The sequence below is a fragment of the Chanodichthys erythropterus genome, chromosome 24 (genome assembly GCF_024489055.1).
Source record: "Chanodichthys erythropterus isolate Z2021 chromosome 24, ASM2448905v1, whole genome shotgun sequence".
NCBI lineage: Eukaryota > Metazoa > Chordata > Actinopteri > Cypriniformes > Xenocyprididae > Chanodichthys > Chanodichthys erythropterus.
The window spans coordinates 10433197-10460725 of NC_090244.1; the positions used below are offsets into that span (position 1 = coordinate 10433197).

Sequence of the window (27529 nt, forward strand, 5' to 3'; positions counted from 1 at the left end):
CAAACCCACTTCCCCTACTCTCTTGTCCATAAAAGAGTTCACATTCTGATTATTGCACATTTCCAAACTTGGAGCGTATATCTTCAGGAGATCATGTCTGAATTCATCTACACGCTTGTTATGAGGTTACTAGAGGAATAAATCCTCGCTCGGATGGAAAGAGCGAGTCTCCTTTAACTTGCCGCCCACTGATCGACACCTCCATTCTCGGAGCATCCTCTCTAATACAGTTAGCATGCCTGATCAATAGTGCGGCATACAGAAGCTCCTGTACTCATGACTGGAGATAAGGGGGAGGCCACGCAACGGAGGAGACCCCGGTCTCACTGCGAGGAAATCAGGTCACCCTTGGTTGTAAGGAAGCCGTGAGGAGAATCGATCATTCCCTGACTGTGAATAGAGTGTTGATAAGCCGGGGAGGAGAGCTGTTAAATAGGCTCAGCCACAGAGTTGACCTCTGTATTGGTTTTACACATGTAAATACTATCTAGCTCAGAACAGCAGAGGAGATATGGTCTATCCGGTAGATTATAACATGCTGGCATTTGTCTTTTTCATTTCAGCACTCAATTCCAAGGGCAAAAAGGTGACTGCCTTAATGTGTACGGCTCTGTTGGACAAGATGGTGACTGAACTTTCAGGCAGGAAGAAATAGCCTGCTTACAGATGCCCAAGGCAATCATTAATATTATAGTGCCAAATGCAGGGACCTACTACACTGAAATTATGGCGAGAGGTCACATATAACCTGGAGGCTATGATGGAAACATTTTTTTGTTTAAAACTACATGGTTTGACATCTTTGTGACCTGTTATTGAGTTGTTGGAGAAAAAAAAAAAGAGAAATAAAAAAACTCACAAACATGTGAAAAAAATTATATAATTACAATAAAAAAAAAAAAAAATATATATATATATATATATATATATATAAAAAAAAAAAAAAAAAAAAAAAAATATATATATATATATATATATATATATATATATATATATATATATATATATATATATATATATATATATATATATATATAAATTTTTTAACGTTAAATTAGTATGAAAAGTGTCAGTTTCAGAAAAAAAAATTGAATGAATTAAATATGAAATAAAATTATACATATCAATATATATATATATATTTATCAATATATATATATATATATATATATATATATATATATATATTTATCAATATATATATATATATATATATATATATATATATATATATATATATATATATATATATATATATATATATATATATTATTATTATTATTATTATTATTATTTTACAAATAAGTAAAATAAAATAAAGTCACAAAAAAACAGTCAAAATTACAATTATTTGGGGGAATTACAGATAAAAAATAAAAATAAAACACATAAATTAAACATTCCCAAGACCTGTACATGAATTCTATTAAAAAATGGATTTTCCTACTGCAAGAGCAAATCAAACTCAAAGTACAACCTTCATACAAACATAAAAAGTCCTCAAACAATGTTCCTCCTCATACAACAATTACAGAGATCAAACAACACACAAACAGCAAAGGTGCCGGTATTACAGCACACATTCTTGTTTTAAAGTGAACTTCTAACAGAATGGAACAAAATGCAAGGGTTTAAGTTTTTTCCTAAATTCAAAGTTTTGAAAGTACTAAATGAAGTCATTTTGCACAATGTACATGCATGTGTACATACTTGCCATTAATGACCCCGTCAGGGTTGAGCATGGGGATGATTTTGAAGATGTAGGCCTCTCTCAAGCTCTCAGCTACAGGATCACTGCTGCACAGGAACTCCAGTGTGCCCTTCAGCACCCAGCTGGCATTGCTCTCTCCTGGATGAACTCTTGCTGTCAGCACCACACATGGCCGGTTACCTAAAAGAACCATGAATATGAGTACAATAGGTTTTTAATTTATAAACATATTGCCTAAATATATACTTATACATAAACTATAACCTATAACTGGTGGCATGAACTGAGTAGCTTCTATTGTGAAGGTCTCATTTTTTTAAACAGGAAAACAGTGTGAAAACACAACATTACATGGCAATTAAGGCACGTCAGATTTTCATTTGACACCTCCCTTGACTCGTTTCATCTGGACAGGAAAATTATAATCACCTTGCTGAGCAAGTTTACAAAGCCAAAAAAGAGATGGACAAAACTTATCAAAAGACATTAAAATGTAATTTAGCTTGACTATTACGGCCCTGGCTGCCACCCCACAAAAGTCAGCAGAAGGGGCAACTAATTTGTGTGATTCTGGTATTGATGATTTCATAATGAGTTTCTGCATAGCCTCTGTTTATGCGCTCTTTCACCGGCTCTGTTTCATTTTCTGTATTTAATTGAATCTGAATACATCCATATAATTAGGCTGGAGAGATTTTTTTCCCCCCTTTTTTTGAGCCGTAAAATGAGATAATGCCATTATTACTGCCTTTTGACATAATAATGGTATGGCATATGTTTGTTGTGAATAGTAAGACAATGACAAATAAGGATGGCCAAGAAGGATGGACAAGTGAATTCTCAGCATTGGCGTGTGTAACAAAACCCCTTAAAGGACATGATGGTGGACAAACATTTGAGATGAGAGGAAAAATAATAAGTCTTGTTTTCGCAAATGGTTTGTGTTTCCCCAGTAAACTTTGCGTTCGCTTGCAAAATGTTTGTAAAGAGCATGAGATGGGAGGAAAAAAAAATATTTCAATGCTTTTGCGTTCTCTCACAAAATCTTTAGTGTCCCCAGTGAGAAATGTTGCATTCACTTGCAAAGAACTCAAAAGGTTTTTCAGGGGAAGAGAATGCAAATGCATTGAAATATATATTTTTTTCCTCATCCATCTCATACTTTTTCCATCACAATGTCCCTTTTGGAGCACCATAGTGTATGAATATATATACATATATACATACAATATATATATGTGGGTCATTTATGAATAAGGTTTTTAAAAGTGTAATAAAACATAATGGAGATATAATTAATTTTGAACTTTTATTAAGTGTTAACAATGAAATTATGTGCTTTTTCTAAGCAATTAACACTGCGATGGTCATTTTTTACAAGATGGACAAAATTGGTCACCAAAAAATTCATTCGGTTTAACCAAAATTTCAATTTTACTCTATGACACTTTTGGTTATACCGAATTACGATATTTTCAAACAGTGCTAAAAGCCTGATATCTAGCTAGCTAGCAAAAGTACAATCAAATATTTATATTTAGTGCAAGTTTTAAAAATATTACAACATTTTACATGTTTTATAACGGTTGTACCGAATGACCTGATGTTTCGGGACATGCGTATAAGCAAGTGAAAACATGAACTTTTCAGATAGTTAAGAGAGAGTTAGTTACTTTGCTTTATGACCATGTGGTCCTTTGCAGGTGTCTGAATGATGTCACATCCTGTCACATGATATTGACCACAAGACTTGATCCAAAATGGTCCCTTTATATTGGTTACTCATCAATGAAATACATTTTTCCAGACATTCTTTCTCATAACAAAGCAACGACTTCTACACATAATTTTAATTCCATTTTGCACTATGTTGATATTTGATGACATAAAATCATGCCAGAATAAAAAATATATATATATTTATTACATTTTAAGATATTTTAATCACAAATGAAATGGCTGTATTGGTCTTTGTATGGTTAAACCAAATGATCTTTTGACACTTCAAAATCTTTAAAATACCTTTATATGTAGAAAAATATATCTAAAACCATTTGGATATCATATCTTTGTTATATATATATATATATATATATATATATATATATATATATATATATATATATTATATATATATATATACTAATATATTATATATTATACTAATTATAATTAATATTACATTTTTTTTTAAATAATCTCAAGCATATAATAACCATAATCTGTGTAAATTAATGTTTATATATGAGTGTCACGTTATTGACCCTTAAACAACAATCTGTTAGTTGATCGAGGAGTAATGTAGTTTAAATGCTGAAAATAACAATAGCATACCAAAACAATTCAGAAAAAAAGGAGGTATCTCTAACTAAAGTGTCCTACAGATAAAATATGCTTGATAAATATCACATCAGCTTTGTGCACAGCACTCAATTTCCCTCAAGAGCCGGCTGCTTCAGCTCTGCAAAAAAAAAAAAACTGAGATAATTTAAATTCCAATTCAAGTCGGAATCAGAGACTTCAGGCCCTCAATGCGTTCGGCTGATCTCCTGATGATGTCTTGCCTGCAAAGCCTCTGTCCTCCACTTAAATTCTCTCTCCATCTGTCCTTCATCTCTGCCTTCACAATCTCTCACTCTGGTGTTCTTGCACATCCGTTTGTCACCGTCTTATCAATTAAAAATGTTTTTGTGCAGCAATCTGTAAACAAATGTGCATCTTCCATTCTACACCCAAGAGCAAACTACACTGCACAAATAATCTCAAGGAGCTATTTCCGTCCGTCTGTGAAAAGAAACCCCCACATATCCATTCTGCGTGTATTTTCGTCTTGATCCCATTTACATGTTCACACAGCTAAATGCCCAATGAAATATATGTTGTCTGCCACACACGAAAAGTGAGTGTATAAAGACGTGGGAGTGCTTCGTGAAGCTACGAGAGAATGGAGTCCTTCGTTAGATCTCTTTGCCGCTACCACACAAGTCAGTCTTCCCACGCTCCCAGTGGGAAGAGTACAGCCCGATCCTTTAAGAGCCGGGCTTTCACTCCATGTTTACGGAGGAGTCTTTGGCACAACGATGACTTCAACCCAAATGGTATACAGAGAAAGAGCAAGAGAAGTGAAAACAGAAAATATAAAAGAAACGGGAAGATGAGAGGGCAAAAAAAGTCCCTTTTGTGTCTTTGTCTCTCCTGCTGCTTCATGGCTATCTGAGCAAACTTACCTCCCACTGATATTGCCTAAAAACATGCTGGTTTATCTCCTTTCTATTTGTGTGTGTACGTGAATGTGTGTGTCAGGGTTTATGTGCTTCTGTTGAACGGCACTTAAGACATTCAAAGGAAAAGCTTTTTAAAGTGGGGCTCATAATACTGCACATTATGTAAAGAAAAAAATACAGGTTTCATGGGTTCCTTGAGTGTAGTCGATTTCCATAAAGATCCACTAGAGTATGAAATGATTTCCTGTCCTCATATTTATAAGAATGTGTAAGTGGCATTCTTGGACTTAGACACAGACCTAGACTAAAGCCAGCGCTTTTCTTGAGCATCAACATACAGTAGCAAATTTGCTAATATTACAAGCCTTCAAGGGTCCATAGATGTACACCTATACCCCAGACTTAGATCCTTAGACTCTGACTTAGACCTTGAGTTGATAGAATTACAAGCCAGACTTAACAGAGATGCAGATGTAGAACCAGACATAGACCCAGACATAGTTTTATACAAAATTAAGTTAATTTGAAACACTTTAAAATGTCTGCAGACACAAACCCATGCTTAAACCCAGACTTACATAGTGAATCATAAAATTATAGACATATAACCAGACTTAAACCCAAATTTAGACCCTGACTTAAGTTAGTTTCACACACTTTAAAATGTCTGCAGACATATAACCAGAATTAGAGCCAAATATAAACATTTAATATTAATTATATAATATTAATTTAGTTTTACTCACTTTAAAATATCTGTATATTACCTTTGTTCATCTTCGGAAAACAAATAAAGATATTTTTGAGATATTTTAGAGAGCAACAAAATGACCAAATTTAAGGAAGTTAGTAAAGACATCATTAAAATAGTCCACATTACTACAGTGGTACAGTGAAATGCTTTTTGTGCGCAAAAACAAAACAAAAATAACGACTTTATTCAACAATTTTTGGTAATTTCATTGCTTTTCAATGGGAGATACAAAACCTCTCGGATTTCATCAAAAATATTTTGTGTTCTGAAGATAAACGAAGGTCTTACGTGTTTGAAACGACATGAGGGTGAGTAATTAATGACAGAAATTTCATTTTTGGGTGAACTAACCCTTTAAATCAAAATAACGACTTTATTCAACAATATCTAGTGATGTGCGATTTCAAAACACTGCTTCATGAAGTTTCGAAGCTTTACGAATTTTTTGTTTCAAATCAGTGGTCCGGAGTGTGTATCAAACTGCCAGAGTCACTTGAACTATTGAAATTTTACTTATGACTTAACAAAGCCTCATTTACTGAAATCACGTGACTTTGGCGCTCCGAACCACTGATTTGAAACAAAAGATTTGTAAATCTTCAAAGCTTCATGAAGCAGTGTTTTGAAATCACTAGATAGTCATAAAGATGCTATTTTGTTTTTTTAGCTCACAAAAAGTATTCTCATCGCTTCATAACATTAAGGTTGAACCACTGTAGTCACATGAACTAAATATAACTTTAGTACCTGTCTGGGCATTTGAAAGTGTAAATTAACTTGCTTTCAATGCAGGCCTCACTGAGCCATCTGAATTTATCAAAAATATCTTAATTTGTGTTCTGAAGATTAACGAAGGTCTTACAGGTGTGGAACAACATGAGGGTGAGTAATTAATGACAGAAATTTCATTTTTGGGTGAACTAACCCTTTAAATTATTTGTTATAACATACTGCAGAAGCAGCCATAGACATAGTCTGTCTAATTTAGGTCTAGAACTAAGTCTAAGATTAGAGATTAAAGACTTATCCTAAATATGAACACAGAGTAACAAATTAAGCTGCTATTATTACACTTTAAAATGTCCAAGGACAACAACCTAAACTTAGACCTACACCTAGACTCCACCACTGTAAATAAATGTTCATATCTGTCTGCCAGTCATATATTTTTGCTATAAATGTGTGATACATTTTTAATCATCAGTGGAACATACTAACTTCACTCATATACACGCCCAGGGAGAAAAAGTCTCCGCCTCTTGATCGTGAAGTACAAAGCCAGCCTTAAGCTATCAAAGCCAATCTCTGTAATCCTTTCCTGTATATGCAAATCAGGTCCAATTAGAACATATCAGACTTGTCCATTTGTAATCATGAGATGAATTTGCCCTGCAAAGCTTATGAAAATGCAGCTTTTAATTTAGCCTTTTATTAATTAAAAGTGTTTCATAGGAATCTCGCTCGTGCTCATTTCTTGGGTTGTTAATTATCAAGAGTAATCCCGTTTAGCATGACAGTTTCGCCAAAAGCGATCTGCAAGGAGACACTTTCTGCGACAAGAGGATTTACTGTTATGTGTGTCTGTATTTTTTATAATGGGGTCATCCTAGTATTTATAATAAAGGCATCTGTATTTTACAACCATATTATCTGATTTTATAACTGTATCCTTCATTTAGACTCATAATCTTTATTTTATGCATTCAGATTTATTCCTGTGTATGAACTACACACCCATAACAATAGACGTTACATATTAAAGGTGCCCTAGATTGTAAAATTGAATTTATCTTGGCATAGTTGAATAATTAGAGTTCTGTACATGGAAATGACATACAGTGAGTCTCACACACCGTTGTTTCCTCCTACTTATGTAAATCTCGTTCGTGCAAAAGACCTCTGAAGAACAGGCGAATCTCAACATAACACAGACTGTTACTTAACAGTCGGGAACATTAATATGTACGCCCCCAATATTTGCATATGCTAGCCCATGTTCTAAGCAACAAGCCAGTATTAACGTCTGGAGCTGCACAACAGAATCATCAGAAGTTATGCAGGTATTGTGAAGCAAGGAAGGACAATAGCGAAAATGGCAGATGGATCGATAATAACTGTTCATGATATATTTAGTGATATTTGTAAATTGTCTTTCTAAATGTTTTGTTAGCATCTTGCTAATGTACTGTTAAATGTGGTTAGAGTTAACATTGTTTCTTAATGTATAAACGGAGACAAGACTGTCGTTATTTTCATTTTTAAACACTTACAGTCTGTATAAATCATAAACGCATCTTTATTCTTTATAAATCTCTCCAACAGCGTAGCATTAGCCACGTTAGCCACGTAGCACTATCAAACACATTCAGAATCAAATATAAACATCCACAAAATACATGCCATACTTACATGATCTGATATGCTGCATCACAAACACTTTGTAAAGATCCATTTTGAGAGTTATATTAGCTGAGTGAACTTATTCTATTGTTTATGCAATGTTTAATGGCAGTCACGAGATTGGGGGTGGGGAGCACGAGCATTTAAAGGTGTACACGCACTGAATTGGCGCATTTTTAATCACACCCCAAAACAGGCAGTTAAAACATGGTATAATAAAAAAAATCTATTCTGATCTATTTTGAGCTGAAACTTCACAGACACCTTCTGGGGACACCTTAGACCTATATTACATCTTGTGAAATAGTGATCTAGGGCACCTTTAAACAGATAACAATAGATATGAAATATATTAAAGGAATAGTTCACCCAAAAATGAAAATTTGATGTGTATCTGCTTACCCCCAGCACATCCAAGATGTAGTTGACTTTGTTTCTTCAGTCGAACACAAATGATGATTTTTAACTGCAACCGCTGCTGTCTGTCAGTCTTATAATAAGAGCAGATGGGAACTCGAACAATAAGAGTCTAACACAATTCCATAGACAAATCCGAATTAAACCCTGCGGCTCGGCTATCATTTTTTACCTCTAAAACACCACTATGACCAACTGTGTTCAGCAATGGTTTAGTGAGGTCTGATCGCGCTCTGACAACGGCAGTGATGTCTAGCACTCATTGAAGTATACAGTATGGGCGAGACATCACTGCCGTTGTCAGAGCACAATCAGACCTCACCAACCGAGTGCTGAACGCAGTTGGACATAGTTGTGTTTTAGAGGTAAAAAATGATATAAATACTGTTCGGTTTCTCACACAAACCAATCGTTTCATGTCTTAGGACATCAATGTGTCGTCACGAGCAGTAGGGTTTCATTTGGATTTGTTTATGGAAGTGTTTTAGACTTTTATTGTTCGAGTTCCCATCCACTGGCATTATAAAACTGACAGATGGCAACGGTTGGAGTTAAAAATCATCATTTGTGTTCTACTGAAGAAACAAAGTCACCTACATCTTGGATGCACTGGGGGTAAGCAGATAAACATCAAATTTTCATTTTTGGGTTAACTATCCCTTTAAGATATCAATAATATACCTAATCAAAAGACTATGTTAAATATATTTTATTTAAATATTTAAATATTTTACAACTGGACATAACTACAAGTGCATTGGCTGTAAAATACAATATAAAATTATTTTGAATACAGGAATTTTCTGTAATGTCTTAAAATTTACTAGTTCCAGACTTTACAGATTTGGAAATCATACTTTTAAAATTCCCTAATATTTTTCAAATGTCCATTAGAACACTAACAATATTGAAAAAAAAAAATGCTTTTATTTTTTTTAAATAACGTTTCATCACTGCATCAAAACCATATCATGAAAGTGTAAAGATGCTTAATCAAATGATCCTTTTTCGGCCTGAAATAAAATGGCAGGCAATTATTTTACAAATATCATGTGAAAATCAGTTACATCATCATTCAGCTCTCAAATCAGTGGGAAAAATGTGCCACTACTGAGAGTTGTTCACAGATCCTCCAGCCGAGCATCAGCTCCAGCAGAATTTCAGTTGAAAAAAGGTGTAAAACTGAACAGCAAAGTCATTATTTTCACGTAATGTAGTCCAGTTTCTGGATTCTATCCAGTGGACTGTGGGTGAAATGGGGGTTATGACGTCTATTTGAAGAGACTATGTGAACATGAAGGACAGAGCGACAGAACAGATGGTGAAAAGAGAGAGGGAGAAAGAAACATGTAGGCTGCAGGATGCATGGAGGACAGACTGTTAATGTAGAGTGAAACGCAAGCAGAAAGGTATAGCAAACAGGATTTATCATTCACTGTCAGCAGAAGGCATGGGCAATGTGACTAACAGATAAGAACCTGTATTTCTGTTAACACATGTTCAAGGGGCTTTTCTAAAGTGTCAACGGCTGAAAAAACATTTATCAATTTTACACGGACCAGCCAAATAAATGTATATGTAATTTTAACAATTGTGTCGCCTATTTTGCAACACACAGATTTTTTTTTGAGACATGCAAGGTCATGTGAATGCCTAATACAATGTTTTTTTTTTTTTACAATGTTTTTTTTTTTTATCAGAAAAATGGTTATGGTTAAGGCAAATAAATAAACAACTTTTTTTCCCCTTCTTTTTTGGACAGTACTGTAAACATACTACAAATATTATATATGTATATATATATATATATATATATATATATATATATATATATGGGTCAATGGCATGATGGGTCATTTTTCTGTCCAAAGGCCTTAATAATAATAAACAACAAAGATATGACATCCAAAGTATGTAAGGAAGTACAACTAGATCTCTTTTATTGAATCCAAAAGGTTTTAATTATATTTTGCTACATATAAATGTATTTTAAAGATTTTGAAGTGTCCAAAGGTTAATCGGTTTAACCGTCCAAAGGCCAATACAGCCATTTCATTTGTAATTAAAATATCTTAAAATGTAATAAATGTATATATATTTTTATTCTGGCATAATTTTATAACAGCATATGTTTTATGGAAGTCATTGCTTTGATATGAGAAAGAATGTACAGAAAAATGAATTTCATTGATGTCATTCGGAGTAACCAATATAAAGAGACCATTTCAAGTCTTGCGGTCAGTATCATGTGACAGGATGTGACATCATTCAGACACCTGCAAAGGACCACATGGTCGTGAAGCAAAGTAGCTAACTCTCTTTTAACTATTTGAAAAATTCATGTTTTCACTTGCTCATACGCATGTCCCGAAACATCAGGTCATTCGGTACAACCGCTATAAAACATGGAAAATATGGTAATATTTTAAAAACTTGCACTAAATATAAAATGTTTGATTGTCCTTTTGTCAGCTAGTTAGCTTGCTAGCTAGATATCGGCCTGTTAGCATTGTTTGAAAATATCATCGTTCGGTATGACCAAAACCGTCATTCAGTAAAAACGAAATTTTGGTTAAACCTAATGACTTTTTGGTGACAAATTTTGTCCGTTTTGAAGAAACATTTTTAAAAACATTACTCGTACATGTCCTTTTAAAAACATTGTTCATCAATGACCCATATAGTGTGTGTGTGTGTGTGTGTGTGTGTGTGTGTGTGTGTGTGTGTGTGTGTGTGTGTGTGTGTGTGTGTGTGTGTGTGTGTGTGTGTGCATTCATACATTATATATATAATTATATATAAATATATATAATAAATATATATTAGTATGTACATAAAGGAAGACTGACTATCTAAAAATACTCTTCAGTATAAAAAAAGTTTAATTTCTTGCATAGCACCCAGAATGTCCCAAATACATAATAGCAAAAAAAATTATAACCTTTCTGTTCAGTTGAGATACACCTCAAGGCAACGCACATAAATAACAGTCAACTAAAATTGTTTTTGTTATGTAATATAACATCTTTGTTATTTAGGGAGTGCTGCAAGACATTTTACTGACACTTTTGTAAGAAAGCTCAAAAGTGTAAATGTACAGCATGCTGGTGTTGTTTACAGGTACAGCTAATCAAAGGGATTTGTTTAATTAGAAGCCTGTGAGAATCCCTTAGAGTTATGCAAATACACCAACCACAAATTAAGCCGTTAAGTTTATCAAGTTGAATTGTGGCCGCATTAATCCATGTTGTTCTAATGGTCAGCTACATAACTCTAATAATAAACAAATGCTGACATGACTCGTCCGATATGTCAAATTAACAAGTCCTCATTTCACAACGATGTCCAGTCACTTTCTCTCTTGTACACACAGAAATGAGCCATGACCCGCACCACCTCCTAATCACCATTGGCTTATAAAAGAGGCCTAATTTGTTTGTGGTGATTGATGTGGGGCACCATGATTACAGTTAATCATATCTGAGGCCTTTAATTCAATAATACGGCGGACGGGAGTTCTCATAAGTCCTGCATCTGAGAGAAATTGTAAAGTGATTATGAAAATCCTACTATGTGTAAAGGCAAAGCTCATGTGCTAACGCTGCTAAACCCCAATGTGCTAATTAAGGTGTAATCCTCTGACAAGCAAATGCCAGAGTTTGTTGACGCATTTTGCCACAGATAGCAGCCGTACACGTACAGTTCATAAATAAGTACAGTATGTTCGTTTGAAATTAAATTAAAATGAAAACGTGTCAATCTATGAAATGGGTGTCATTTTTACAAGCAAAAATATGCATTTTAAGCATAGTTAACAGATTTATATAAATAGGATTATATTAGGGTTGTTTTAATTTAAAGCGTTAGTTTAATTAATTAGTTATGGAAAAAAAAAAAATAGGGCATTAAAATTAACACATTTAACACACCTGCCCTGCCCCAGACCTAGGTCATCTGACATTTCATACAGTTGATTGGTGATGAACATGATGCAGGGCAACAACTCATAGCATGATGGAGCCTATAGAATGCAGTTATGTGCCCCTAAAATTCGAGATATTGGGGCAAAAATGCCTCTGTATGAGTTTTTTCCTCATGTTTATATCATATGATATAGTTAAGCTATATCACACAAGCAATGAGTGCAATATCACACGAGTGCTGATTTTGTTTTCTGAATAGCACAAGTGAAAATTTGATATTGATTTTATACCACAGTTCAATAAAGAAACAATAATGTCAGTTTTTGTTACCTATAAGGCCATAGCAGACCGATTGTGTGTCTCTGAGCAACACAGCAGTGTTTCTGAATATTAAACAAATCAGTGGAATTCAATGGCCCATTCATAAAGAGAGCCATTTAGCCATTGAATGAATGAATGAATGAATGAATGAATGAATGAATGAATGAATGAATGAATGAATGAATGAACCAACCAACGAACAAACCAACCGACGAGAACCAACCAACCAACGAAACTAACCAAACACTCATTTAGACTTTTATCACACCCAGACATAATTTCATATTAATAAAAAAAAAAACATTAAAAGTATGGTGTGACGAGCAGGGCGGGCGAGAGCCGTGAGGGAACGGCGCGAGGCCGGTGACGCGAGTGATAATGAGCGTCACCTGCGAGGCGTGCCGGCCTCGAGTCTCTCACGGAGGAGCTCCGGAGGCATAAAAGGAGGAGCGACATCAGTGAAGGACGAGAGAGGACCAGGCCTGGACTTTATTTTATGTTTTGTTATATTTGTGTGGCCGGCAGACGTCCGCGAGGGTCTGCCGGCATTACTTTCGTTTTGTTTGTTTATTTTATATTAAAGTTTGGTTGAATGTTCGCCGGTTCCCGCCTCCTTCTTCCCATATCTACTAACCTTGTTACATTGGTGCCGAAACCCGGGAGGAAGGAGGGACATGCTGTCGGAGAGCCCTCGCTGCTGAGGGGGATCGCGGTGCTGCGGAGTTCGGGCAGCGCGGAAGTGAAGACCGCGAAAGGCTGCCCGAGGCGGTGGTGCTGGAGCATAGTGAAAGGTGGGACGGAGACCCGGATGCCGTGCTCCTGGGACGAGGTGGGGTGGCTGCCGTCCTGGACCTGGAGGGAGCGGAGGAGTCGCCGCCGTCTGCCGTTGGCCGGAGCCTGCTGCCGTCCGCCATGAAGGGGAGGAGCAGGGGACGGGGGACTCGCTGCCGGCTGCCCTCAGTCGGAGGAGCCATCGCCGGCCGCCAGGAGGCGGTCGAGGATCGGGCAGTCCACCGAGCGTCCAGTGCCACCGCATGGCACCGCGAAGAAGAGCCTCTTGGCAGGCTGAGGACCGAGCGGCAGTGTGTCTGGGAGCCGGACCCAGCATTTTTTTTTCTTTTCTTTTCCTCTCTCCCCTCTCTCGTCTCTGTCGCTCCTCATGCTTCCATCTCCTTTTCTCTCACCTTGTCTGTCCTCACCCCCAGGTGCTGCGGCCGCCGAGACAGGCCCCGGGGGGGAGTAAAGCGCAGTCTCGGAGGTACCCCCCGGCCTGCGAGGGGCGTTGGGGGTATGTGACGAGCAGGGCGGGCGAGAGCCGTGAGGGAACGGCGCGAGGCCGGTGACGCGAGTGATAATGAGCGTCACCTGCGAGGCGTGCCGGCCTCGAGTCTCTCACGGAGGAGCTCCGGAGGCATAAAAGGAGGAGCGACATCAGTGAAGGACGAGAGAGGACCAGGCCTGGACTTTATTTTATGTTTTGTTATATTTGTGTGGCCGGCAGACGTCCGCGAGGGTCTGCCGGCATTACTTTCGTTTTGTTTGTTTATTTTATATTAAAGTTTGGTTGAATGTTCGCCGGTTCCCGCCTCCTTCTTCCCATATCTACTAACCTTGTTACATATGGTTCTATGAAAAATTTAATAAAAATTCTGCCATCATTTACTCATTTACACATACCATCATGGCCATAGTAGCCTAAAAGTTTATGTGTAATAAATTCTATGTTAAATCAAAAATAATATTTCTTTCTAAAGCTACTTTTTGTGATGTCTATTTGATGATTTTCTCATTTAACACAATAATGACTTTAAATAGTCTTTTAGGGGCAATTTCTCAGCCAAATTTGATGTGCAATTAATTTGCGAGTAATTAATTAATTGCCACATCATGCAATTAATTAGATTAAAAAAATGTAATCGCTTGACAACCCTAATATATGTATATAAAAAGTATGTTTTTTTTCTTTAACAAACATCTAGATAGATAGATAGATAGATAGATAGATAAATTAATCTATTCTAGCAAGTCTGATTTACTGACACAGCCTCTTCCTGTTGGATGAGGTTTTTTGTACGGATGTTCAGATTAATGAAATGCACTGTGATGTTTCGGCATGGTGTCAGTTGGGACGACGCACTCAGCAGGACGATGACAGATGGATGAGGTGCCCTGCATGTGTGAGTGCGCGTGTTTCGGGCTTGATGTTTACACAGAGCCATGTGAATCTCGCTGGATGCTGTTCACTGCGGTGAGGCTGTGTTTGACTGCTGCTGCGGCTGTCACAATAGTACTGTGTGTCGACTGATGGGAAAACTATTTTCTTCAAATTTGGTAGACTACATATTTGGATGGAACTGTACTAGAACTTGTTTGTATTTAAGCAGCAATTTTAAGAAGAATTCAATTACAGTTGCAAATGTATACTACACATTATTTAGTGAAAATATTCCAGCGTCCTGATGATATGGCCACTTATAAGATGTAACTTTTTATATATATATATATATTCCATTTTGAGAACAAATAGCTGCAAACTGTAAAGTCACAATTACTTTTTCCTAAATTTTGTTTAAGAGAAATTCAATAAATATATAAAAGTATGTTATTTTTAAAAGTATCTTTCCCCAACATTGTGCTTATTTCTTACGTATTTTGCTTTTATAATTGCTATGCTGATTACTGAAGTGTTAAAACAGCACATCTATAATAAGTTAAATAAAAATCTTAATCATCTAAGGGTCCCAAGGCTTTCAAAGGCTGGGATATGAGTCATATTCAAAGTGTGATGCTGTTAAAACAAATCACAGTGTCTGAATTAAAATGACAGGAAGTCATTTCCATGTCACTGACTTCCTGAAGAAAGCCCATATGTGTGCTTTCATTGTGTGATTTGATTATACAAGCATACGCAAATGCGCACACAGTTCAGGCACAGCTAATGTACATGCGCTAATAATTGACAGTCATTGATCAATGGCACAAGTTTCAAGTTAGCGAGCAGGTCACCGTGTTCGTCAGTCTTTGGGAATTGTCAGCAGGTCACTTTGCAGTATGTCGGAGTGTCTTGGGGACTGTCAGCAGTGGTTGATCGGAACGGGCCGTCCCTCCTCCCCCAACCGAGCCAGATGCTCCATGTCGGTCTATGGGGAGAAAGCTGCAGATGTCTCGCCTCCATATTCATCAGGAGACGAGGGTTGGTGAGTACCATGCTACTCAGAGGAAATGGCCCACAGCTGGGTCAGCATGTCCCAGCGTGTCCCTCTAGGTCTTCCTTCAGTCTGAAACATCTATCTCTGCAGTTTCACCTGCAGCTGACAGTCACACCTGTCAGCTCTAATGCAAGAGCGGGTATGAGTACCGAGTACCTAGACCCTTCATTAGACATGATCATGATCAAATAAGTTCAAAAAATGTGTGCCACTCAAAACTAGGTTGTAACTATCAAAGCTACAAACATAATTCATGTGATCTGTCTCACAGCACATGGACGTTTGAGTGGTTGGATTTTTGGTTTACACCTTAATTTATCTAATAAAAGCAAAAAAGACAAATAAATAGAGGTGTGACGAGACACTCACGAGATGAGACACAAGATTGAGTTCACGAGAACGAGACTCTTCAGACCTTAAAACTGTACATGATTTATGAGCTTCTACAACTTTTGACCCCCTAACTGAACTCCTTTCCACAAATTGATCATAGAAATAAAAACAGTATAAATAAAAATGAATACAGTTTTCTCTTAGTCTTATTAAGTGCAAACAATAAGTGCAACCATAATCAAAGTCATCAAATAGAGACTAAATTGGATACAAGATGGTTACAACAACATAGCAAAGCTTAAGATAGGTTTCATATTGGGAGATATTTGTATGCATCAGGGAGCCGCTCTCAAAATGCGGGGGTATTGAAATCGCGTTTTATTTTCACTTTCGATTTTGCGATTGCACGTATTCTGTAACTATGGAGCGGCGGTGCTGAGTGTGCATTCTAAAATATAAGATATTTGTCAGATGCTTAGGCTCTGTTGTGCAACGAATCCTCCGCCATGGTCTTGTCAGTCATCTAGTCACTTACTCTTGTCAAGTGATCAGTGAACTCTGCACTAGAGCCTGACCGATATATAGTTTTGCCGATTTTATCGGCCGATATATCTGCATCGGCGTATATGGCACCGATATGCCACCGATATGAACATTTATTTTTACAGAACTTATAATGCAGATAAAATTGGTGAAAATGGTGTGATTATGTAGTTTGTCCAGCAGAGCACACTCTATTGTTTGCTACTGGCACCAGCTAATCACACCCCTACAAATAAATAATTAAACAAATACATAAATATAAAATTTGTGTATGATTTATTTATAAATAAATACAAATATATTTTTGAACAATTTATTTATTTAATAAAAAATATGTTCAGATGCTCCAAGTGCAGGACAACAAATACAAATATAAAAAGTATGTATAGTAAAGTATTGTACCACTTTTTTTTCTTATTTGTATGATTTAATAAAAAAATTAAGGAGTAGTCCACTTTCAAATTAAATTTTCCTGATAATTTACTCACCCCCACGTCATCCAAGATGTTCATGTCTTTCTTTCTTCAGTCAAAAAGAAGACTGTCTTACGCCTTCCCTATTCAACTTAAAGAATGAACGCGGCGCCAGTTCTGTTTTTTTCCTTAAGTAGAATAGGGAAGGTAGGACATACAGTGTAAGCTTTTTGAAGAATATGGAAAGCGGAAGCACGTGCAAGGCGATCATTTGTGTTTATAAAGCATATACAGTTGTATTTTTTTTTCAAAAATGACTGATCGTTTTGCTAGATAAGACCCTTATTTCTCATCTGGTATCGTTTAAATCCCTTTGAAGCTGCACTGAAACTGTAATTTTGACCTTCAACCGTTTGGAGGCCATTGCAGTCCATTTATAAGGAGAATAATCATGGAATGTTTTCATCAAAAACCTTCATTTCTTTTTGACTGAAGAAAGAAAGATATAGAGTCAAATTAATGCCTTAAATTTTTGCACAAAAATAAAGTTTGCCCCCGTTTCTTGACTCCAACCCCACGTCAAACCAGTGCCATAAAGAGATCCGCACAGAAAAGTGCAGCGCAAAGGAAAACCGGTATCGTGAGTGCACACTTGACTGAATCACAGAATAAAATGAGTGTTGCAAATGATTTAGTAGGTTTGAGCATGAAAAATATGTGGCAAAGATAAAATAGGATTACAGCTGTCATTGATTTTTGTAATTGATTACATTTTTATTTTTGCACTACTTTATTTTATTTTGCAATTTATTATTTTTGTTTGCAAAACATTTTTTTATTGCTCAATTATTTTTTTGTTTTGCAAAACTTTATTTTTGTGCAAAACTTTAAGGCATTAATTTAACTCCATAGAAAGACATGAACATCTTGGATGACATGGGGGTGAGTAAATTATCAGGAACATTTATTTGAAAGTGAACTAATCCTTTAATTATGCTCCAAGTTCCTTTAAGAAAAGTAATAAAACTCAAATAAATAAATAAAGAAATAAATGTTTATTTTTCTAATTAAATTTTTTATTTATTGTCTTTTTGCCTTTCATTCAAAGGTGTCTTTCATGAAAAACAGGCTATGATATTATTGGTTAAATGTACGGCCTTGGTTATGCTATCACAAAAGAAAAAGTGTTTCTGTGGGCAAGATAATATTATTATGAAAACAAAATGTTTTAAATAATGTACACTGACAAATAAAACACAATAATAAAAGTATTTTTATTATTAAACTAAAACGGGTCCGTTTGATTTCATGTTGCCTTTGAAGTGACTACCAAAAAGGAAAATTCAACCTGGCTTCCTCTCAATCTATATGAGTTCTCCAAGTTCTTTTAACTTTTTGTCCCCTGACATAAAATATGTCTCAGGTAGTGAGTCAAGCACAGTCATCCCATCTAACCCACCCAAAAAGACGCACACACACTGAAGCTCCTCAACTCCTCCTCTGACAGGAGGTGTCAAAGCTCAGATGCTCCGAGCACCTTGAAGATCTGCCAGATTGTAAGAGCACACACACACACACACACGCCTTCACTGCTGAATACAAACCCAAAGCAGCATCAGACGTTCAGTACACAGGTGTGTTGACACACAAGAGCATAAATCTGACTCATTGCGAGTTTTACTGTCAGACTTACGCAGCTGGTGCAGATGTTTCCAGGCTCTGGAAGTGGGGCAGGCTGTGATCGTGACTAAGGAGCAGGAGTTCCCCGCCAGCGTGTCACAGAGGTTTTGCTGCCTGAAGAAAACTTTCCGTGGGTCGACTGACTTCTCTAACATCTTCAGATGAGTCTAGAGAACAATTGTAAAAACATTTTTTAGCTTTAGTCATTAGCAATTATGACTGGTGTTGCACCGGAATTTTGACAACTGAAAATATATCATTTTAGGAGGGCTGAAATAATTAAAATGGTGACATTTAATTAGTGATGGCGTGTGTCAGTGTCTACTTCATGCACACACTGTAGTCAAGCTATAACAGGTAAAGCATGTCAGCTGAATGGACTCTATGACTGGGTTGACAATGATTTCTCGATTTAAATCGATTTTGATGAACTGAGATCTTTTAGTCTATGCTGTTTTTAAAACTTCACTAAACATTATTTGTAGAGCGCTACCATCCAATAATCCCAATTAGCTCAGAGCTTTCAAATTCTGTCAATTTTATAACTAAATTAAAACAATTTGCTCAATCAGCATTCCAACCGCAGAAAGACGTCAATAAAACTGCTTGTAAACAATGTCACGTAATGTTACATCCCTCAGGAAAGCCATTCAATGTCCATTGCGTTATAGTCAACTAGAAAAAAAGACTCTAGAGAGGTGCATTTTGCTAAATATATGCACTATATTACATATTTATCATATTATTTAGTCTGTGGTGGTCATTACTTAATGCAGTGGTTCCCAAACTTTTTAGCGTGGAGTACCCCCTTAAGGGATTACCATCCTTCCGCGTACCCCCTCTCTTCCACTTCAACTGCAGTAACACCTTTACCACTAAGCGACAATATTTGCCCCCTAAATTGATTTTTCAGTGCATTTTTTTGCCTTTATGAATAACTTAATAATAATAAATAAAAAAAATGTTCAATAGAGAAATATGCAATGATGGTAAAACGAAGTAAAACTTTTAAATATTAAACTAAAACCGCCAGTAGGTGGCAGCAAGTTACTGTTTTTATGAGTGAGTCAGCGAGTCATTTATTCATTAATGAAGCAAGTGGCTGTGAATGAATCAATGAATCATTGACTCTCACGATTCGTTTAGAATTGTTCGCGAAACACAGACGTGTGTTGTAGTTCTGCTGTGGTTTTCGTCAGAACTTTTATTTCATTGCAAAATAGAGTAAATACTTAAAGTACTGTGTTTAAAATGTACTTTTTTTTTTTTGACCTGTTGTATAATAATGTCACGTTTGCAGTCATGTGGATATTTGGGAACAATTGCGTTCTTGCTCATCATCATTAAATACAAGAACTCACACAAGGTATGTTTTTGTATCAGAGGAAGTTTGAGTCTTGAATCGAAATTAATCCATTATCTGTGTCTATATTTGTTCTTCATGCGAGTAAGTGCTGAATCCCCACTTTTACCAAGGTGCATTGTCAAGAACGACAGTAATTTAGCATGATTTAAGGCAGCAGATTCGGCACGCAATCTGTCATATGCATGCTGCTTGTGTGGATACAGTCATTTTTGACTGCAAATGAGGTAATTTTATTAAACGTTCTGGATTTATGACATTTTGGCAGTTAGAAATAGATGCTCGATTTTAATATTATTTTAAGATAGAATTAAATGAACTACTCAGCATTTTGTTCGCGTACCCCCTTTTGTCACCTCACGTACCCCCAGGGGTACGCGTACCCCAGTTTGGGACCCACAGACTTAATATATGTTTGAATAAATGTCAGCCACCATTTAAAGGTTTACATTTACGTTTCGGTAAAAAAAATAAAAATAATTTTAGTGAATTACTAAGTATGACTAGGGTTTATTATCATCTCCATGAAAATATTAGAAGACACATAGTCATGCAAAGTGAGTGATTCCAGGCACCTGAAGGGTGGTGTACGTGTACGGGTAGTGGTAGGCCAAGTAGCACACGTCATCATCATGGTGAAAGGTCACTGTGAAGGTCAGGGTGTAGAAAGAACATTTTTGACCTCTTCTAGGGCAGAAATGATTTCTATGGAAGTCAAAAGCACAATTAGACACTACAAGTGCAATATAATGAATAAAGAATAGATATCATTTTTTTCAAGAAAAAGTACTGTAAGGTGAGGTGAAGTGAAGAAATGTGAGGTTAAATGTGAAGAACTGAAGTGAAATGCAATAGCAAAGTACCTGTAATAGCAGATTTCAGAGCCTGTTCGCACCCAGTGTGGTCTTCCCTCTAGAGCCTCTCTCACAGAATACAGCACAGGCTGCATGCCTAAAACAGCATGAGCTACTTTAAAAACATCTAACAATCCTACAGTTATTTAAAGGTCATTGAGTAATTTAAATATGCAGATTTTTAACTTTTGCACAACAGCGACAATAAAAGAGTGTTTTTAGTATGGCCAATTGCCAAATTAAATAATTATAAAAATATACAAATAAAATAATTGTGTAGTCTACCCTGAATTCAATAGGTAAACATATACAGTTTGAAGCATGGCACAGCTTTCTAAAAATGTGGTGCTCAAGTAAAAAGATGTTTACCTTTTAAAAAGAGTGTTTTAGTTGTTGTTTTTTTTTTCATTCCATTAACCCGTTTTTCATATTTTTATCCGCAAAAACACATTCTGTGTGAACTGTGTGAAGGATGCATTAAATTGGTTTAAAGTAGCACTGAATATATTTATAGTATTGCAAAAGATTTATATTTTAAATAAATGCTGTTCTTATTTGAAATTAATTAGTAAATGTTTCTTGAGCGAGAAATCAGCATATTACAATGATTTCTGAAGGATCATGTGACACTGAAGACTGGAGTATTGATGCTGAAAATTCAGCTTTGCCATCACAGGAATAAATTTCATTTTAAAATATATTAAACTAGAAAGCACTTTTTAAAAATTGTATAGATTTTTCTCATTTAAAAAAAAGCCATTAAGGTAAAATCAAAATACTTTAACAACATTGAATGAAGAAAGCTAAAATCACTTTCATTCATCTTTGGAACACAGATTAAGATTTTTTTGATGAAATCTGAGGGTTTCTGAACCACACATAGGCAACAACGTCATTTCACCTTTCAAGGCCCAGAAAGGTAGTAAAGACTTTGTTAAATATGAGATGAGATGACTATGAATAAATTTTGAATGAATAAAGTCGTCATTTTTGTTTTGTTTTTGCGCACAAAAAGTATTCTTGTCGCTTCATAACATTAAGGTTGAACCATTATAGTCACAAGGACTATTTTAACGATCTTTCTGTGCCTTTAAAGGTGCAATGACGTTTCTGCCTATGTATGATTCAGAAACCTCTTGGATTTCATCAAAAATATCTTTATTTGTGTTCTGAAGATAAACAAAGGACATGTGGAATGACATGAGGGTGATTAATTAATGACAGAATTTTCATTTTTGGGTGAACTAACTCTTTAAATACATAAATAAATCTTATTGGCTAAAAAAAGCTGATCAGCTCTTTCAATGGAAAGGCAGGACATTCCTTTCTTAAAACTAAAATGCTGAACATGGCATTTCTCCCAGAGGAAGAAATGTTGAATTCCTTGAAATGCATTCTTTCAAAGTATATGTTTGTTGGGAGTAAGTTTTACTCAAACTCAAATAAGGTCAAAAGTAAAGGACATCTCATTTAATATAAAGACATAAAACACTGACTTCGGGCCAGCACGAGTCTCTTAAAATGCCCAGCTGCACACCAAAATGAAGAAAAGGCAGTCAAGGGCCATTGAAAGCGCTTTATCGGGGGAGGAACTCGGAAATGCCAGAGCACTGTATTTTTCTGGGAATATACGGCTAGTGTCAGATTTAAGAGCTGCTCAGGCCCACCGCTGCGTCTGAGAGCAATGTGAGGCTAAGATATGATTTAGCTGCTACCACTGTGGCATCTTTTTAAGCTGGGTGTGCTGGTGGCAATGGAGTACTGCATTTCATTTGGGAGGAGAGGGATGTCAAAATTAGTGCCATCTAGAACAATCGTAGAACATCCAACCTTAGTAAGCGGTATTAAAAAACAGCTCTTATAACCCTCACCAGGCCCACATAACAAACACAGCATTGTTTACACAAATAGGAAACTACTTGGTGGTGGTGGTGATTTGAGGAGATCGTGTTCATACCACAATAGATACAGAATGAATTATGTACCAAAATTTAATATTAAAAAGTGTACCTTGAATTAAAGCATGCATAAATACACATTATTATTTGTTGTGATTATTATTTTACTATCATTGAGATACTATTATAGTTTTTTTATAATATTTTATTTTTGTTTTTCACATGAATTTTCATGTGAAAATCCATTTTCATCTTTATTAAAGTTTTAGTAATTTTGTTGTGTGTTTTTTGTCATTCTTATTGTTTTTTTTTTATTTTTGTTTTTTTAAACACTGCCATTCAAACGTTTGGGATCGGTAAGATTTGTAATGTTTTTAAAAGAAGTCTCTTATACTCACCAAAGCTGCACTTATTTGATTAAAAACATAAAAAAGTACTATTGTCAAATGTTTGTGTATGTACAGTGTCTATAGTTTTTGTACATTTTTATTTCAGTTTTAGTTTTAGTTAATTTGGTATGTCAAGTTAAACTAAATGAAAATGAGAAATGCTGTTTTTATATTTAAAAAAAAGTTTTTTATATTTTATTTTATTTTATTTTATAATTAACTTTTATTTTATTTCAACAAACAATTTTTTTTTAAACAGTTTTTTTTAAACAACCCTGGTTTCTGGAACAACATATGCTGATCCAGAAATAGAATATACTACTTAAACCACATGGATCCATGTAGTCGCTAACATATGACTTACCGTAGTTATACTGGCTGTTCCCTTTCTCACAATTGATGATGTTGAAACGATATGGCACGCCGGCCACCATGCCGCTGACTTCAAAATAGAACCATTGATAGTGTGTAGAGGAGTTGACATCAGCATTAAGAATCAAATCATATTCATGACTAAGAGAGAGTGTGAAAGAGAGACAGACAGGGAAAAAAAAAAATCAGATAAAGTGGGTGTAAGAGAGAATAGGAGAGATGTAATGAGAGAGAGAGAGAGACTGAGAAATATGTTGCGTAAACGACAGAGAGAAATCTCTCACTCCGTCCCTATCTGTTGTTACACTGCCGCATTTCATTTGGAAAAATATAAAGTCGGCTCTTTTATTTAAGCACATCCGAACTGCTCTGTAGACAGCGTCTTTGATTTGATCTTGCATGCGTTGACGAGACAAGCTTGCTGAAAGAGTGGAAACATAAGAATGAGAGAGAGAGTATGATTGCGAATGCACTACAAATGAGGCCCAAGGGCACTCGCCGCGCCGTCTGCAGTACATGTTTGCACGTCTGTGTGCTTGTGTACGTGCACCGTATTGTAATGTAGTCTCACCTGCGGACTTGAATGGCTTTTTGCAGGTTCCCACTCTCAAATTTGGAGAAGAATCGAAGGGAACTGGGACACATATCGGGGGAACACTGTGGACTGAAGAAAGAAAGAAAGAAAGAAAGAAAGAAAGAAAGAAAGAAAGAAAGAAAGAAAGAAAGAAAGAAAGAAAGAAAGAAAGAAAGAAAGAAAGGAATGGAAGGAAAGAAAGAAGAAAGACAGTGAGGAAGGAAAGGAGTAAGACAGGAATGAATAGAATGAATGTAGGAAGAAAAGAAAAAAGAAATGCAGGAAGGAAGGGAATGAGGAAAAGAGAATGACAGAGGAAAGATATGAAGGAAGGAATAAAAACAAAAAAGAGAGGAAAAAAGAAATACAGGAAAGAGAGAAGGACATAGGAAGGAAGGCAGGAAAAGTTAAAAACAAGAAGGGGGGACAGTATGAAGGAAGGAAAAAAGAAAAATAAAGGAAGCCAAAAAGCAATACAGGAAGGAAGGAAAAAAGAAAGACAGGAAAAAAGTAAGCAAAAAAGAAGGAAAAGAGAAAAACAAAAAGGACAACATGAATATAAGGAAGGAAGGAAGGAAGGACAAACAAGAATAAACAAGAAGGAAGGATAAAAAGAAAAAGAAAGGAAGCAAAAAAGCAATACAGAAAGGATGGAAAAAAGAAAGGAAGAAAGGAAGTAAGCAAAAAAAGAAGGAAAAATAAAAACAGGAAGAAGGACAATGAATATAAGAAGAAAGGAAGGAAGGAAAGAAGGAAAAGAAGAAGACAGGAACCAAATTGAACATAGGAAGGAAAAAACAAAGGAAGAAAAACAAAGACAATGGAAGAAGGAAGAAGAAGAAAGGATAGAGAAAAGCAAAGAAGGAAGGAAAAATAGGTTGAAGGATAGGACAGGGAAGAGAAGGAAGGGGGAAAAGAAAGTACAATAAGAATGAAGGACAGAAAGAAGATAAGGAAGAAAAAGACAAAGGAGGAAGAAAGAGAAAGAAATTAATTAGATTAATTGGAGAAGTCTGACCAACAGAAAAGCATGAAGAGAAGAACAGATGAAAAAAGGAGAGATACAGCTGTGCTGATTGAGCATGTTACACTCCACCATACTGTCACATTAGCTTAACGAACAAGTGAATTATGACCATACTTGCCCCAGATATTGATTGATTCGCACTAACCATGATTCTTGCTAAATCATTCATTCTACTCCGTTTGTGTCAATGAATTCCAGTCACGCTGCAAATGACAAGTAAAATCACAGCAGAACACTGTCCACATGATGGAGGCACACAGCTCTGATAACAAAACACTGAACTGCTGCAACCCACAAACTACATGACGGTAAACAACAGCTACAGACGACAAGCTGTCCATCAGCATCTGAGCTGGCAGAGACACACTGTCCATTCAAGGGTTTATCACCTAGAATGCCCCTGACACAGACGGTCACGTCAAACCAAGCCTGACTGGATAAACGCGCACAAGGTGAGAAACTATGATTAAAACCCAATCGCACATAAGACTGCAGCTAGAAATGTATTTCTACCACAATTATACTTTCTCTTATTGTAATTGTTTCAATTATAGAGCTTTACAAAGAATTACTAACAATTCAGTGTGTGCCTGTGAAAATCCATCAAAGCCACTCCATCAATGAAAATGCTTTATCAAAAAAAAGTAAAAGCATGTTACCTGGGATCATCCATGTCAAAAACAACCTTGTTAATGATGTCCTCTGGACAGACGAGACGCTGGATGTCTTCGAAAACTTTCTTCCTGGAACAGTTAAAAAAAAAAAGAATTGAAATCAGTGATTGAAGGCTTTGATTTATATATATAACTAGTGCCCTAGGTAATCACCACATGCTGATATACAGCCAGTTGAATGGCACGAGTGTGTAAACAGATAAGAAAAAACAACGGAGTTTCTTTAAATCTCTCTTTTGTGCAGAACTACTTCGAAGGAATGTTGAGTCCCTCCATTGAAACTCATTGTATTTTGTACAGTATTAAAGTAGAGAGAGAGAGAGAGAGCATTACCTGTGTCTGTTATAACATTCATTCTTCAGGTCGATATCCATAATATTATATCCATTTTAAAAGTCTGTTTGAATGTCCGCTGAGTAAAGCGATCTTTGCATTTTTACTTTTTCTTTTTCTTTCCTTTTTACAGCTAAGTGAATTTTTCTAAAACAACGTCTTTTGTATGCAAAAGTCCCTTTCAATTAAAAGTCTCTTGCGACTGACTCTTATTTACTCGTAAAGTTTATTGCCATCTAATGGCGTATTAATATAACTTTCACTCAAATACAACATATTATTTATATATAATATAATATTTATTGAACAACAATATTTAAAGGTGCCCTCAAATGAAAAATTGAATTTATCTTGGCATAGTGAAATAACAAGAGTTCAGTACATGGAAATGACATACAGTGAGTCTCAAACTCCATTGCTTCTTCCTTCTTATATAAATCTCATTTGTTTAAAAGACCTGCGAAGAACAGGTGAATCTCAACATAACACCGACTGTTACGTAACAGTCGGGGTGTACGCCCCAATATTTGCATAATGCCAGCCCATGTTCCCAACATTATGAAAGGCATTAGACAAGGGCAGCCAGTAACGTCTGGATGTGCAGAGCTGAATCATCAGACTAGGTAAGCAAGCAAGGACAACAGCGAAAAATGGCAGATGGAGCAATAATAACTGACATGATCCATGATATCATGATATTTTTAGTGATATTTGAAAAATTGTCTCTCTTAATGTTTCGTTAGCATGTTGCTAATGTACTGTTAAATGTGGTTAAAGTTACCATCGTTTCTTACTGTATTCACGGAGACAAGAGCTGTTGCTATTTTCATTTTTAAACACTTGCAGTCTGTATAATTCATAAACACAACTTCATTCTTTATAAATCTCTCCAACAGTGTAGCATTATCCGTTAGCCACGGAGCGCAGCCTCAAATTCATTCAGAATCAAACATAAACAATATAACAGTATACAATACTCCGACGCATACATGCCACATGCATGACAAACACTTTGTAAAGATCCATTTGAGGGTTATATTAGCTGTGTAAATTTTGTTTATGCACTGTTCAAGGCAAGCGTGAGCTCCGTGGGTGTGGAGCACGAGAATTAAAGGAC

The 27529-nt window shown here is 35.9% G+C and overlaps 1 protein-coding gene across 6 annotated transcripts in view; it reads right to left on the reverse strand.

Annotated features, from left to right (window-relative positions):
* Positions 1 to 27529, reverse strand: part of LOC137015254 (cytosolic carboxypeptidase 4) — a 202989-nt gene that overhangs the window by 84702 nt on the left and 90758 nt on the right. For all 6 annotated transcript variants that reach the window (XM_067380092.1, XM_067380094.1, XM_067380096.1 and 3 more), the window contains 7 exons: positions 26065 to 26148; positions 24376 to 24468; positions 23797 to 23945; positions 21155 to 21242; positions 20867 to 20996; positions 18942 to 19095; positions 1711 to 1891 (listed from right to left, as the gene is read on the reverse strand). In XM_067380092.1, coding sequence (XP_067236193.1) covers positions 1711 to 1891; positions 18942 to 19095; positions 20867 to 20996; positions 21155 to 21242; positions 23797 to 23945; positions 24376 to 24468; positions 26065 to 26148 — 879 coding nt within the window. The remainder of the gene's footprint in view (positions 1 to 1710; positions 1892 to 18941; positions 19096 to 20866; positions 20997 to 21154; positions 21243 to 23796; positions 23946 to 24375; positions 24469 to 26064; positions 26149 to 27529) is intronic.